This window comes from Pipra filicauda, unplaced genomic scaffold (genome assembly GCF_003945595.2).
Source record: "Pipra filicauda isolate LSUMZ 115617 unplaced genomic scaffold, ASM394559v2 scaffold16_size7369187_pilon, whole genome shotgun sequence".
NCBI lineage: Eukaryota > Metazoa > Chordata > Aves > Passeriformes > Pipridae > Pipra > Pipra filicauda.
Genome location: NW_024104207.1, coordinates 3,330,047 through 3,345,463, shown reverse-complemented (window position 1 = coordinate 3,345,463; position 15,417 = coordinate 3,330,047). Strand labels below are relative to the sequence as shown.

Sequence of the window (15,417 nt, the reverse complement as noted above, 5' to 3'; positions counted from 1 at the left end):
TATGTCATTAACAGGTCTATATGTCTGCCCCTTTTGTTTGAAAGTGTAACTTTTCTAATAAGAGGCCACTTGATCCCACTTTTATACTCTTGCTCATAAAATTGAAATGGAGCTTCAGCATATTCTTGCTGTTCAAAAATGATTCCCATTAGGCATTCTGAGCTCTGATTGATTAAAGAACTTTTAAAAAATCATTTTCCTGTAAGATTACTGTAAATCTAAATAGTGCACTATTTTGATAAATGGTTGGATAACAGCCACCGGTTCATCTTTCACCATATTATTGCTTTTTATTGGAATAATCTCATAACTTTTCTAAGTGCCCATTTAGTACAAAATTTTGCCCTTTAGTGCAAAATTTTGAAAATAATGTGACATATTCATTATATATATATTAGGGAAACTTTTTACTTGATGTATATTAACATCCTTTAAGTCATACAAGATTTTTATTGAAATATTATCTAACAATATGACATTTATAGTTAAGATTTGGGGTTTTTCTTCCCTTTTCAATTACAGAAATTACACAGAAAAATCAGCCACCACTAAAGCCTTTACAAATGATCCTTTGAGGAACAGATGGATGTTCAGGCACTTCTTCTTTAGCAGTGCTGGCACAAACAGCCCCAGTAACTCTTTCCTGTACCATTCTTTCAGTTATGTCAGTCCAACTGGTTGTGCAGCTGTAGTGAACCCGACATTGGGGAAATTTTTTTTGTATGTCAGAAACATTCAGGAAAAATCCTGTCATTGTTCAAAATCTTATTCTGTTCTCTAATCCTTTTCACCATAAGACTGAAAGACACTGCTCTGGTGGTGGAGGCAGCGCATAGGCAGAAATGAGGTTTTGAAGCCGTTTCAGAAATATGTTTAGTTGCTAAACATGCATCTTAGTCCATTAGGAGTTTGAACAAGAAAACCCAGGTGGGCCCCTGTTCTGATCTAGAAATGACAGTTAAGAAGCTATAAGAGAAGCCCTACAGGTTCATAATTAGTAAGTTTGATAGAAAGGCTTACAGAGTTACTATGATGGACATAAAAGCAAAAAAAAAAGGGAAACCAATGACAATAGAACTTTCTGTAAGGGAGCTTAAAATGATAGAGTTATTTCAGTGCTTGGAGGGAAAACCTGGTTAAAGAAGGATTTTTTGCAGCTCTAACTTGGCAGTTTTTAGAGGAGGTAAATGCTATGTTGTTTATCCAATATGCATTAAATATGGAGAAATATCAGAGGTTTTAATAATAACTTCTGCTGTTATAATTCACCTAAAAATTGTGAAGGTGTGATTTTTTTTTGTATTTTTTTTTCTTCTTCAAAGGGTGAATTTTTTAAAAAAGAGGGTCAGGGTATCCTGTGAGGAACTATTGATTTTTATTAGGTACAGAATTGTTTGCAGAACCTTATGCTTCTGTTCTTTAACAAACATGTAGAAAGCTGGAGCCTCCAGTGTCACATGACATATCTGAAGGTCAACTAAAGCAAGTACGAGTCAATTTGTTCAGTTTTAGTTTAAAAACAGTAACAAAACAAAAAACTTCACTCGTCAAAAAAGGTGAGGACTTGTCTCTCTGTGAGCTATCGTTTTGATAATATTTGCAACCATGACTTTAACAGTTTCCCAAAGCATAAGCTTTGTATGTGCCTGTAAAATGTCAAAGATTCTCTTTCAACTGTTTGAATGCTGGTGTGGTTTATATCCCACTTTAAGTTGGGCAAAAATAACCCTATGTTTAAAATCTGTGTATGTGCATTGATAGCACAATGAAATAATACTGAAGTAAGCACTGAAAAATGTCTTGGCATCAATTTAAGAAACTGTTGAATTGTAATATTCAAAACTTTTCTGTCTCTTAGATTCAGAGAAATAGCAGGGGCCTTAGAAGAAGCACTTTCAGATACACTAGAGGAAGCACCAGGTAAACTTTTATGGCAAAAAATACTTTTCTTATTGTAAAGGAATCAGTGGTATAAGTAGCAGTGGTTACTGTCCGTCTGTTGAGTGTTTAGTAACATGCATCCCGTGGTTCACATGAGCTTTCTGATTTCTGATTAACTGATTAAATAATATAATACCTTTTTATGGAGATAGCAATGTGGGAGTACTGTTCAGTGATCACTCCGCTTATTAAAAACACCCCTTTTGGCAGCAGTCGTTGACATACTTATGGAACCATCCGCTCAGTGCAAGAAGGAACTAAATTAGCATTTCACATCCTCTAAGTAGCAACCAAAAGGCTATGCTGTGTTATTTGGGCATATTTTTCTTAATTGTTGTAGCACTATGTAGAGGCAAAAATGGCTGTCTGTTGGCAGCATCTGGGCTTGCTATGGTTTATAGTGTTGCTATCTGGTCCAAAAACATACACTGATTTATGAGCAGATGAGGAGGTATGCACAGGAAGAATTAGAGTGGAAGGGGATAACCTGGTATATTCATTAGAAGTATGTTTTAATCAGAAATACTAACTTCAGTTAACAGAGTGCAGAAGGCAGCTAAGAAGGCAACTAAGAGCCACATAAATATCTATGTGTGTATATGCACACACACATGCCCTCTGAAGAAAACAAGGAGAAAAAAATCCTAATGGAGACAAAATGCATAAATCTTACCACTTCAAGGTGTGGAACTTGCAGACACATTCCTTAACTTTCTAATTGTATTCTATAAAATGTTACTGTGAATGGCTTTTAAAGTATTTTGTTTAAATATGGATATTTCTACTGTGTTTTAAATAAATATTTATAGCAAATATCTCATATAACTGTGAGAGGAGCAACAGTTTAGTGCTAAAGGAGTATTATGTTGTGGTTGGCAGGCATATCTAATATAACTTCTTCATAAGATTGCCAAAAATTATCCTGGAAATGTTATCTCCTGAAGTGGATTATTTGGCCAAGCTGTTTCTGCCTTTATTGCATGCAAATTCTGACTTATTGCTTTGGCCTGCACAGCTACAGCAAGACTTAGTGGAATTTGAAATATAAAGCATTGAGGAGCTAGTATTTTAAGGATTTATTTCAGACAATGCTTAATAAATTTCTATCTTTCTGATTGTGTCTCTCTGCAAGACTTTTGTTTGTTTGTTTGTTTTAGTCTTAGATAATGTACTTACACTGATGTTGCATCTTTTAAAAATGTGCTTAGGAACTTGACCTTTGTTCCCTAATTATTTCTAGCTGGCAGCTCATACTGTCTTTTGGCCACTCACATGGTCTGGATGAGTCTTCTGAAGTGCTGGTCAGATCAAATGTTTTTACCATTATTAGCACACCGTTTGTGGAAACTTAGTCTGCAAATTTTGGCACGCTACTCTGTGTTCATCAGTGAGGTAAGAGACCAGCATGCTTTTGCTTTTGGTGATTGGATATGTCCATCAGTAAGAGACCTTTTGAAGCGAAGTATGTGACCTCTTTTTAAGCTTTCCCTCCCCCCCAACTTAACGTTCTTTGACAAGAACACTTTCAACCAGTTCATGCATTTGGTTTATAAAAAGCATCACTGCAAAATACATGATTAACCATAATTATCAGTACTGTTGCAGTGTTACTGTCTGATGGTTGCCAAGGCTGTACTTACATGTTGCTTAATACTGCCTCTGCCACTGAAAGAAGTAGTCACAATCTTGGTTTTCTTCTGGTTTTATTTGTTGATAAAGTGTTTATTTGTTGATAAAGTGAATGAGGTTGTGAAACAGAGCCAGGTGAAAAATAAACATGCAAGTGAAAAGGGGTAAGATAATCTGAATTAGTTGTTTGGTATTGAGAATGTAAAACCAGAAGTTTCCTGGGCAACTGACTCAACATCAGTGATTCTCTGCTTCTGAGCAGGAGAAATTGTGCTTTGCTCTTTTACTCCCTGCTCCCGGCCATACAAGTTTGCCCCTGTTTCTGCTGTCATAGAAAGAGAGCATGATAGAATAACTGGAATTTGAGGAGATTTCTGGGGGTCATCTGTTCCAAATTCGTGCTCAAAATAGTGCCAGCGTAGATGAGGTTGTGCAGAGCCTCAAGTTGAATCTTGAATATATCCAAAGATGGCGGTTTCGCTCCTTCCTGGGAACCCTAGTCCAATGACTGCTTTTTCCTTCTATTTGATCAGAATTTCCCGTGCTACGGTACTTATACATTGCCTCTTACCTTGTCACTGTGCCTCAAGATAAGATCTGATTCCATCTTCTCTATACAGGCTCCTTAGGTGGTTGAAGACAGCAGTAAGATCTGCCTTTATACTGTTTTCTGCAACTCAGTGACTTAGTTCTCTCAGCCAAATTAGCTCATGAAAAATACTGATAAGTACCACAGTTAAAACAGAGTAGTGAAGCACTTGACTGACAGCAGAGAGCTTGAGGAGGTGGGAGAAAGGAGTTGTATGACAGCAGTGAATGGTTATGACTTTGTATTCCAGCATATGTAAATAAACTGTGTTTCTGCGAAGCAGGTAATGATCAAATTCTTGGTCTCGCACGTCCCCCCAGTGCAGCAGTTCATTTGAACATCATGCAGGTGAAAATTGCTGCAGGACTAGACTGCCCTCTCTTATACCAGCAGATTTGCTCCAAATCATCCAACTTTGTAATGCACCAAAATGTTTTTAAAATACACTTTTTTGCATAATTTATGAATGGTAATATCCCTTGAAAGTGTGGCATTCTAATGCTGAGAACTTACAAATCCTTTATATACTGTTTCAGTTTGTTCAACTTTAACTGCCTTCATTATTGCTCGGGTTCACATTTCAGTTTGATGTTTCAGGTTTCTGTAAGGCCCATTTCCAGTGAGAATACAAAGGAAAGCAAAAAATCTGTGCCAGTTGGTAGAAAGGAATCTTCTGTAAGCCTCAACCCTAGTGAGGACCAAGGGAATGGGTCTTCTCCAGAAAGTCTACCAGTGTCTTATATATCTAGTACTCAGCTGGTATATGTTGCTGCAGATCTGGACAAACTCCAAGATCAGGTTTGTGCTTGTGACTTTACTTACAAAAGAGTCTTTGATGTTTGGCATATTGTTAAGGGCATGAAATTCCTTAAATAATGTACCATAAAGTTCTTTTTAAATCTTAAATGCTAAAACTTGGGTGGTCTGATATAGAAGATATCACCTGAAATATTTGGCCTACTCTTACTTGGAATGGCAGATTACAGGGAAACCACCTCAGATATTTAAATGCTTTTTATCGGTAGCTGCTGGACTTTACCCCTAAAATAATTTGTTTCTGCATTTTTTTGGTGCGAAGAGTTACTCCACCCGTCCTACCTTTTCTAGTAAAGTCTCTGTTGGAGCTTGGAGTGTGGTGCAACATTCAGCTTTAATATTATGTTCTCTTTTAAATGTCTACTAGTTTTAGTCTTTGAGGTTGAAAAAGCTTTTATCATCATGATTACACTTGATTAATGATCCAGAATTTTGAAGAGAGTTGTATGGTATTAATTCTGTGTATTTTTGATCAATAAGGCTGAAATTTCTGTAGTTTGTGAAATTGTAAGTTGCAGGTAGAATTTGTTAATTCTAAATTATTTGCTCTGAGTACAATAGTAAGGTAGAGGATTTAGTGTGTAGGCCTTAATTCCTATGCATATTCTACTACTAGTTTCTCATAACTGCAGCAAAACTATAGAAATTGAAGGTGTCTTTTGATGCTCTTTAAACTTGCAGGACGTAGAAGAAGTAATTAAATGTTTATAACATAACTGTGTCTCTCTTGATTTTTGAGTGTTTGGGGTTTTTTTTCAGATTCCTGACATATTAGACATGATTAAACCAAAGCTTGAAATGATTGGTGTCAAGAATATGTCTTGTATTGCAGGTAAAGCTTAGAGGTTCTTCCCCCTTTCTCCCACATCCCCTTTGCCAAACAAATGAAATCAACTTTTACACAGTTTCATTATTACAGTGAAAATTTGAAAAGACTAATGTGTCTATTACTTAATGAAACTTGCTTTATGTTTAAATTTTTAAATAGAAACAATCTTGAACAGACATGGTGAGTTTGGAAAATGTTTAATGATTAAAATTGAGTGAGTCTAAAGTGCTTTTAGGATTCTTCCCCAGAAAGTGAGGACTTTATACCAAAAGATTCATTTCATATCTTTAAACTCCTACATATAAAAGAATTGGGGAAGAAGTAAGGAGAGGCTTTCTGTTATCCAGTTGGAACTAAAATATTTTTCTAAGATGATAGTTCTCTCTCAGGCCTGATGAATCATATAAGGGCGAGAGTTATCAAAGTATCATAGTTAAAGACCTTAACTTCAGAGGACAGAAGCAATTCAGTCTTTTAGCCACTTTTTTTTCCTGTGTTTTTGTTTTTGTTTGGTTTTTTGTTTGGGGAGGTTTGCTTTTTTTTTGCTTGTTTCTGGTTTTGTTTTTTGTTGTTGGTTTGTTTTTTCATCTGATCATTCTTTATGTGAAATACGGAGTTTGATTTTAATTTAGTAATTAAAGCTAAGCATGTAGCTGCATGAGTGAATTAGTCCCTGTCTTCAAGCCTAGCCAAAAGTTCTGTGTCATGAATTCCACTTAAATCTCTAAATTAGAATTATTGGTAGATGTCGAAGTCCATAAGAGATGTAGGAGTTTGTGCACATCTCCTACTCAGTAAATGGTCTGTTGTCAATCACAACTTTGAGCTGAACATAGTCCAGTCATTCCATAAGGAATTTAGAGAGAAAGAATTTCACAACCACCATTTCTTTGGAAGCTCGGAGCCTTTTGATTCAAGTGTCTTGCTTCATTGGTAATACTGAAAAAACTTTTAACCTGGAGAATGTTACTTTACCCCTCTTTTCTTTCCTTCCCTTCATCCGTGTTTCTGGCTGAGGAATGGTTGGTGTTACTAGTAATGTTTTATAAATGGTATATTTAACACCAGAGAGTGAGTGAGATTGGAAGCATGATGGGGTTCACATAATTTGTGTTGTGATTGGACAGGGTAGCTCAGTTTAAACTTTAGCATTTTTACTTGAATAGGAGCCTTGGAAGATTCAAAGACTTCTCTATCAGCCTGTGTGCCTACCTTGAATAACAGGATTATCCAGGATCTCAGTGAGTCCTCCTTCGCGTACCTGAAGAGTGCACTGGAAGTTCCAAGATTATATAGGAGAACCAACAAGGTCAGTGATGGTTGCAGAGGCAAAAGTAAATCTCAGAAAGGCCTTTGCTAAGATTGTTGTGAGTTCTTATCTTCAGATATGCCTGTCCATATCTGCTTGACAGTCAAGAGCTCTATTAAATATCTTGAGATAATTTAGTTATTTATTGTTTACTTCATGGTGAAGGGGAAAAAAGGTAGGGTAACAGTGATGAGAGCCTGGGCCTGAAGTAGAAGGAAGGCCAAGAAGTAGAACTGTAGATGTGCAAAAGAAAAAAGGGTTAATGGGGATGTTTCCCTCATGCCACAGCATATACTGTAAGATGCAGTGCTGCTGAGTGCCAGACTTATTTTAGGAGGCTGACACTTCTGCCTGCAGTGTCAAGAAACTTCCTCCCATTGAACTAGATGCTTTGATTTGGTTCAAGAAGTATCTTGCACAGAAGGAAACAGATAAGAATGGCTAATAAGAGTAATTTGTTGAGAGTGTAACAAGAAGTAATGGTGAAATAAGGTGCTGAAACCAATTGTCTGATCTTGGCTTGTGTTACTCCTGTGACATGCCTTTGCCAGTCTCTCTAGACAGTCATCTTGGTAGTTAGCTTGGTATCATTCAGTCAATAGAGAAAAATCAAAGTAATGTGAACCAGAGACTACTACATCCTTGCCTAATTTGAACCCAGGAGGCAGGCTGAAATGGCAGGCCACAGCTCTTCCCATTTCACCCCTCTCCCCTTGCTTTTTCTTCCTACTGTACTCTGCATAGTGATTTAGGGGACTGCCATTGTCTCTGTTGTCCATTGGCTGTTGAAGCAGATGCTGTGCCAACACAAAGACATAGGACCTGGCCACCTTCAAGTCAGGCGAGGTACTGGCTTGAGCTCTGTACTCCAAGAGTGTGACTGCATTGCTATCTCGGCCATCAGTGTAACTGGCTTTATGCGGTGCAAAACCTGAGCTGATAAACAGGAGAGAGATCACTTGGGTAGAGAAGGTACATTATTACAGTTGTGTTAAGTTCTGGCAACTTCGTTTTTCAATGTTCTAATACTTCAATTTTTTTTTTAGCAGAATTCAGAATTTGGTATGAGAATAGTCTTTTGCAGGAATCGTGCAAAGATTTTTGCTTGGCCAGGTTCTAAGTAAGACGTTACTGAGATATTTTCAGGTGTCAGAGATTTTGTGTACCCTGCATATGTTCTGTTAGTTTGCAATGCATGAGGTTCACCCAAGCTATTCGTGGATCATCCCTGGAGAGGAAGCATTCTGCAACCAAAACAACCTGAGAAGAAGATAGTGAGGGGATATTAGTTATCCCCAAAGCATTCTTCTAGAAAATATAATGAGGGAACAGAATGATGTAAGAACAGAAGGAAACATGTCTTCAATTTAGTGAAGTATAGTACAAAGCAGTAGGTATTTTAACAAACTCTGTAAATAGTCTGTTTTGAGCATGGTGTGTGCTCACCTTTCTCTGGAATCAGCATGAGCAGAAAGAGCATTCATGATCATACCCTGATAATAGGAGTGGCTGGCATGTGCATCTCTCAAAAAACTTTGGTCATTTTGAACCTTGTTCTATATTATATCACATCACACTGTGTAACACTACTGAATAACTGTGATGCTGTCTTTCCTGTGTATAATGATCTCTTCATTGACTTGTCCTGATTGGAGTATGTATCTCGTTGCTTAGATACAGCCTTAGCATTTTATATTATCTGCTAGAATTGGGTGTTGACACTTTAAATAATTACTGGTTCTTTTTTCCCCAACTTGTTTCCATGTCATCTACCAGGAGGTGCCAACTAAAGCTTCACCTTATGTTGACAGTGCTCTTAAGCCCTTCTACCGACTGCAGAATGAATACAAAGATACCTTGAAGCAGCCCATGATTCATCAGTGGTTGGAAGGTGCTCTCTCTGAAAGCACACAAAAGTAAGAGAATCATACAGAACATTCTTTGCTTTAATTAAAAACTCCAGTGTCCATTGAATGGGTACAGAAAAAAACCTAAAACACTATGAATTAATACAACTGTAAACCAAACAAGAATATACCACTCTTTTGTTGGGGTATATTTCTTCAGACTTACTCTGTTGTTTTGTATTCAGCAGATGAAAACCTGGGCAGGGAATCCAGGACCTGGCCTCTGCTCAGATCTGTGCAAACCGTGACCTTGTGGGCATTTGAAAAATTGATTGAGCTCTAGGAATGCAACAATAAACTAAAAATTTGCATTTTGTTTCAGAATTGGTGTAAGACCTTAATCTCATGTTATTTTCAATGAACAATGGTTGAATTTTCAAGGAACTTGAGTTCTGCTGTCCTTTGACTTTTTTAATGTATGTAATGATTATCTGACATCTTAGTGGTGTAAAAAAAAAGGCCTAGGATATTAACTGCTGAAAAGCTAACTGTTCACCATTTAATAAGGCACTTATACAGCAATACTTTCTTTAGTAGATCTTCTATTTCTTAGTTAGCATCCTGAGGACTTCTTGAACATGAGTAGCCATCTGCATTAAGTTCCTTAAAGAATTTTGTTTCTGTTTCTCTAGCTGTATTTTAAATTTGTACTACAGTGGGATGTTGCACTCCACAAGTTCAACCCGTTAAACTGTGTGACATGAGACAGCAATACTTGCTTTTGTTTTAAAGTTCTGTGAACAAGTTTCCAAAGACTCAGCAAAAAAGCCTACTTCCCAGAGAGGGAAGGGGAAAAAAAAATTTCACTGGATACCCCCTATTTCTTGCATTGTGGACAATTTATTCCTTCCTAATTTTTTTATATCTCTAATTGTGCTTCAAACTAAAGAGTCCCTGTAGCCTATTTGAAAGGGTTTTTCTTTTTCCCATCTTTATAGTTGTGCTTTGTTGGTTTACTTTGTCCTTTGTGGCCATGGATGGTAAGATCAGAAGAGTCCGTGCAAGTTAAAGTATGATGCTGTGATTTCTGTCTGTCCTTACGTGGTTCCTGATAATTCTTAGCATATTATCCTGTCTGTTGACTGCTGCTGAGCATTGGATTGATTTTTTTTTTCCTGTGAATTAGCCACATAATAATACTGAAGTTTTAAACTGTAGTCAAGACATGAGTTCTTTCTTGCCCTTTGCCTCCCTATCCCTCCCTACTTTTCTATTTCTGGCACCTTGCAGGTGCTTATTAATGCTCAGTGCACCTGCAGCACTTTGCACTCACTTTTTTCATTATTCAGAATAAACTTAAAATTTTAAGACATTTTTGACACATTCACCAATTGTCTTAAAATTATTCTTGAGTATTTTGGACGAAGCTAAGCTTATATTGGTCTGGACTCCACTGGTCACTTCCATTTTGCACAAAAACTTTTTTCAAGCTTGGTGTCTCTTAATCAGTTACTAGTCCATAAAAAGAAGCTTACTGTTAACCCAGAACAGTTACATTTGTTAACTAACATTGCTGAAGGACTCCAAAGATTCCTGGAATCTCAAGTCACATGCTTATAGAGCTAAAATACCTTAGAGTGAATTCTACCTCTGTGTGTCTGGTAGGTCTTGCTTTTAAAGCTTCAGTAAATCTGGAGATACCATGCAAAGTAACTGTTCTGTAGTTCCTTGGACCTAACCAGAACTTTTTTCTTTTTTTTCCCCAAAATCACACTTTCCATGTTATCATTACAAAAACTGACTTTAAGTTATAAGTTAAACAGTGTCAGTGGTTAAACACCAGTAAAATTGGCACATTCATTTTTTAATTCCATGGAATTTTCTTTTGAATTCTGTTTTCATGATTTGTTGTTACTCTTTTTATCAGTTTGTTTTAAAATATCCTCACTGATAAGAGATGAAACAAACTGAATTTCTTAAATGGAGGAATATTGTAATTTGTTTATTGAGAATAGAGATGCAAGTAAATAATTTCCTGCTGTGACAATATATTCTTACATCCCTATGAGAAAAACAGAGAAGAGCATAAACTGGTTAAAACTCACTGGGACTAAGCTTGCTTAAATGGCGAGAAGAAATTGGGAGTACAGCAGAAGTAGGAAGTCTTCACAAGTGAGTGGGAATAGGAAATACCAAGATATGAAAAGAGAACCCAGTTGACTTTTATTGGAATACTTTTACTTTTCATGGAATGGTATCTTGAAACAGTTTCCATGGCACTGGCAAGCACTTTTTCTTTAGCTATCCCTATCTAATTATCCTTCTAAAAGGTTTGCCTGCTTTCTGTTGCCTCCTTGTTTAAAAGTAAGCATCGGGAAGATTCTTTCAGCTTTGTTAATTCTAACCGTAGTAGTTTTCTTAGGCTCTTAGAAAGTTACACATTTTAGGAAATTATAGAACATAGCTCAGTCTGGTCACTTCTCTTATGGATCCTCTAATTTCCCACTGTTGCTCTATTTTCTCCTCCTAGCTATTCTTATGACTTATTTTTAACAACTCGCTGTCCCAGGCATCTCTTAATTGATATGATATTATGTCCTTCCCACTAAGGCATGGGATTTCAGTCCATAAGGCTTTTTGAACTTTTGTTACTTAGTTGATTTGTTTACCTTCTTTGATTCTATGCTTTCTTTAATCAAGTATGTGGGAAGTGGTGTTTTATTTCATCTATACCATTTTTGGTTTAGGATTAGTGTTCTTCTGACTTTTTCTGCCAGCTTCCTGAGACTCCTGCTTAGATTAGTTTCTTCATTTTAGAAATAGGCATTTATGACTGGTATGCACGTGCATGCTCTCATATACACTTCTGTAACTTTCTTAAAAATAGGACTGTAAGGATGTTATTCTTGTCCTGTGTGTAAAAACAATTTTAGTCAGTGTCAATAGAGGCTGATTTAGGCTGTTGAAAATGGAACAATTGCATTCCTTGGTCACTATTGAGTACAAACATCTTGAGCAGGTCAAAAATGTTATGATGAGAAGGCGGCTTCAAGATGGAATAGTAATCTTGAGAGTGACCTCTAGAAGTAATGATGGAAATACTGATTAATTGATAATGATGAAAACATAAGTAGCTTTCTTGCAAGGAAAGCTATTCTTGCCAGCACTGTTCAGCAGTTTTCCCAGTGGCGTAGTGTTGTGTATGAAGTAGGCTTTTCTATAAAAGTGGACATTTTTTCTTTCTCTTTAATCTTCCTTAATTTAGGTATTATGAAACTGTATCTGATGTGCTCAGTTCTGTTAAGAAAATGGAAGAGAGCCTAAAAAGGTTGAAGCAAGCCAGAAGAACTGCGACTTCAAACCCTGTTGGTACAAACGGGGGCATGAGTGATGATAACAAAATCCGACTGCAGCTGGCCCTAGATGTTGAGTATTTTGGAGAACAAGTAAGTTATGAGAAAGAAGGGGTTTTTTTATTACTACTACTGGTTTTGGAAGGGAGTGAGATAGAAGAGGAAAGGGAAGCTAGACTCAGATTCTGGTCTTGAAGGCTTTGTTGGTGTGGGTTTGTGCTTTGGGTTTTTGCTTTTTTTTTTTCCACACTTTTATAAAGGAGGTGATTTGAGACCTTGATGATTGTAGATACCACATGAGCAATGCATGCTTTTCTGTCCTTTCTTACACAAATGTAAAGCTTTTATTTCTTGCTGTTCAAAATTCAAATACTGCTTAGTGCTTGGAAGCTTTAAGAAGAAACACTGTGTGGACAGATCAGAGGGTAGGGGCCTCCCTTAGATCTGATAGAAACTTCTTTATGGCCCTGCTTTTGTTTGCCTTCTCCCGGGGTGTTTCCAGCCTTGACTTTCTGCACAGTCAAAGTCTGTTCCCAAAAACTGTGAAGATGTTGGCCTGATTTGTTGTGCTGCACAACTGTAAGTTCTTTTCAGTGCCAAATATGAAACCCTAAATAACAAAGCATATAAAAAAAGAAAATATTCCAGGAAGCGTGTGCAGTAGCTACATCAAATTGAATACTGTTTGTACTCGTTTATTTCTGAAAATCATGTATAGAAATAAACTTCCAAGTGCAAGTCCATATCATTAGTTGCCAAGGAGCTGTCATCAGTCTTGTTTATGAGCACATGCTGTTGATGCATTGTAACAGGTAGATTAAGTCTGCTTTTTTGTGAGCAAATGCTTTTCTCAGATATGAGACTTACCACAAGGACAATTTGGGTGGAAGTAGGGAAATCTTAATAACAAGAACTAGTATTTGTCAGCTTTTGCCTCGGGTTGAGCTTTTGTTGTTTTATTCCTGTTATGTGCACAAACATCACTGCACTATGAATTTTAACTGAACTGGAATAGATTATTCATAGTTGTTTAGGAGATGTCTTGATACATGTGAATATTACAAACAGTTGCAGCAGCAAACACCTTTTGAAAATTGTTTCATTATGGTTTTAGTTAAATCCAGATTTTTGTTTCAGTGCACTCTTATTTTTCTCATGGTCATACTTTTCTAATTGTCAGAGCAATAGATTTCCTGGCTAAGAAATTACTAGCAGCAACCCCTGTATTTGTAGAGTTGTTTCCATCTCCCAGGAAGTTCAAGGCTAGAACCATAGGCTCTTGCAGCCTATTGAAATGCTTTCACCATCATGCTGTTGGCTGTTCTTGGATGTATTCATGTTTATCTTTAAAGTTTTGCCCAGAAACCTCATTTGGAGTTTGAAAAAAAAAATCAGTTGAAAATCAATGAATTAAAACCAACTACAGCCAAGTTTCTGGTTTTGACTACTTCACTGGAAAACTTCCAGCTGGCTTTAGTTACAAGTTGCCTAGAAGATGATGAAATATTTCCCTGCAAGACACTACATTAACTAGAAAGACTTATCTGAGCAAAGTTGAAGACAAATATTTTTATACTTTGCACTATATGCAGTTGTGGGTTTTTGCCTCACATAGATGCAGGAGAAAATATATACTTGGCTAAACGTTTGAAGTAGAATAATTCGTGAGGTTTTTTATGTTTTACAGAAAATTAATGCTTTTTCTCTGTCTTTTTAGATACAAAAGATGGGACTGGAAACAAGCAGCATAAGAAGCTTTTCAGCCCTTACAGAGTTGGTTCTAACTGCCAAGGACCAGGCTACAGCAGAACAATCCTAGAAATTTTTGAAAGCATGTGATTGAAGATAAACGACGTTCCAAAAAGAAAGACAGAGAATTTAACTCTGCTTTATTTTACCAAATAAGTAGCAATGAAGTGCTTCCTAATGTATCTCGAGCAACAAATCAGTGTATCTGCTGTCAAGATAAACTTGTTTCACCAAAAGACTGAGAATTTATCATAGTTATCCATTATATGGAAAGCAATTAAAAGTTCTAAACTTTCTACTATAGAATAAAGTAGAAGAAAATGTTTTTCTTATTTTTGTTGTACAACTTAAAATGTAGAAGAATGAAGTTATATGTTGAAAATAATATGTAATAAATTGTCTTCCTAACTTTTGATGTCCCATACTTTTTTGAATCAAATGTATTAATTGATGGCTGTGTTATAACCCACCCCTGAGGTGGGATAACTGAGATTCTTGTTAATAGATCCCTTGGGGTGGATTGGAGTGAAATGATGCTGAATGACTGATGTTTATATATATATATATTTTGCAGGTTTATTTTAGAACAGTCTGGTTGCAATGGAAAGGAGATATGTTGCCATTTCAGTTATTATCTATAGAAATATAACAATATAAAAGTATAAAGATATCAATAAATAAGGGAAGGAAAGAAAGAGAAATAAAGCATAAGTGTACATAGTGGACAGGAGAGATATCACCATGTGTGAACCCAACGACAAGACTTGGTTGAAGTGATGGTCACAATCTTGATCCCTCAGGGCTGGCGAAAGCCCACAAAACAAGGAGTGTAATGGGTGTATATATATATATATATATGTTCAGGCTCAGATGGGAACTCCCAAGTACTTCCCGTGGTGGGTGAGGGTTTTACACTGTCTGATGCAACACTGGATCACGTGCAGTTCTCTGGTGGAAGGCCCCAGAAATCATGCTGGGGGCACTTCAGGGGTTGTTGGTGCTGTCTGTCCGTAACTTGACGTCATCTTTGCTTGACTTTGTGTATGAACAGTTGTGACCTTTCCCACAGTTTGCCACAGTGGGAATTTTTGTCCAGATGCATTAACTGGGATGTACTAACTAGATTTCACCTCTGTCAGGTCTGGAATCAGGGCCTTAGTGTCACAAATTCCTCCCTTCTGTACTTGAGATATCTCAAGTTTCCACTGTGGTGGCTTATCTTATGGCAAGTCGCTTCTGTGGCCTTGACAGTGTTTGAGACAGGCAACTGTGCTCTTTAACTCCTTACAGATTGTCAAAAACTTTCAAACTTTACTCCAGCTCTTCTGGAATGAAGTGCTCACAGGAACATGATT

General features: G+C 36.9%; 1 protein-coding gene across 1 annotated transcript in view; it reads left to right on the top strand.

Moving 5' to 3' along the window:
- COG2 (component of oligomeric golgi complex 2) overlaps nt 1–14,470 on the top strand; it is a 28,541-nt gene extending 14,071 nt beyond the window's left edge. Inside the window, exons 11-18 of the mRNA XM_027721321.2 lie at nt 1,859–1,920; nt 3,182–3,333; nt 4,757–4,957; nt 5,735–5,807; nt 6,971–7,113; nt 8,890–9,029; nt 12,226–12,406; nt 14,031–14,470. Coding sequence (XP_027577122.1) covers nt 1,859–1,920; nt 3,182–3,333; nt 4,757–4,957; nt 5,735–5,807; nt 6,971–7,113; nt 8,890–9,029; nt 12,226–12,406; nt 14,031–14,132 — 1,054 coding nt within the window. The 3' untranslated portion in view covers nt 14,133–14,470. The remainder of the gene's footprint in view (nt 1–1,858; nt 1,921–3,181; nt 3,334–4,756; nt 4,958–5,734; nt 5,808–6,970; nt 7,114–8,889; nt 9,030–12,225; nt 12,407–14,030) is intronic.
- Nucleotides 14,471–15,417: the final 947 nt, after the last annotated feature.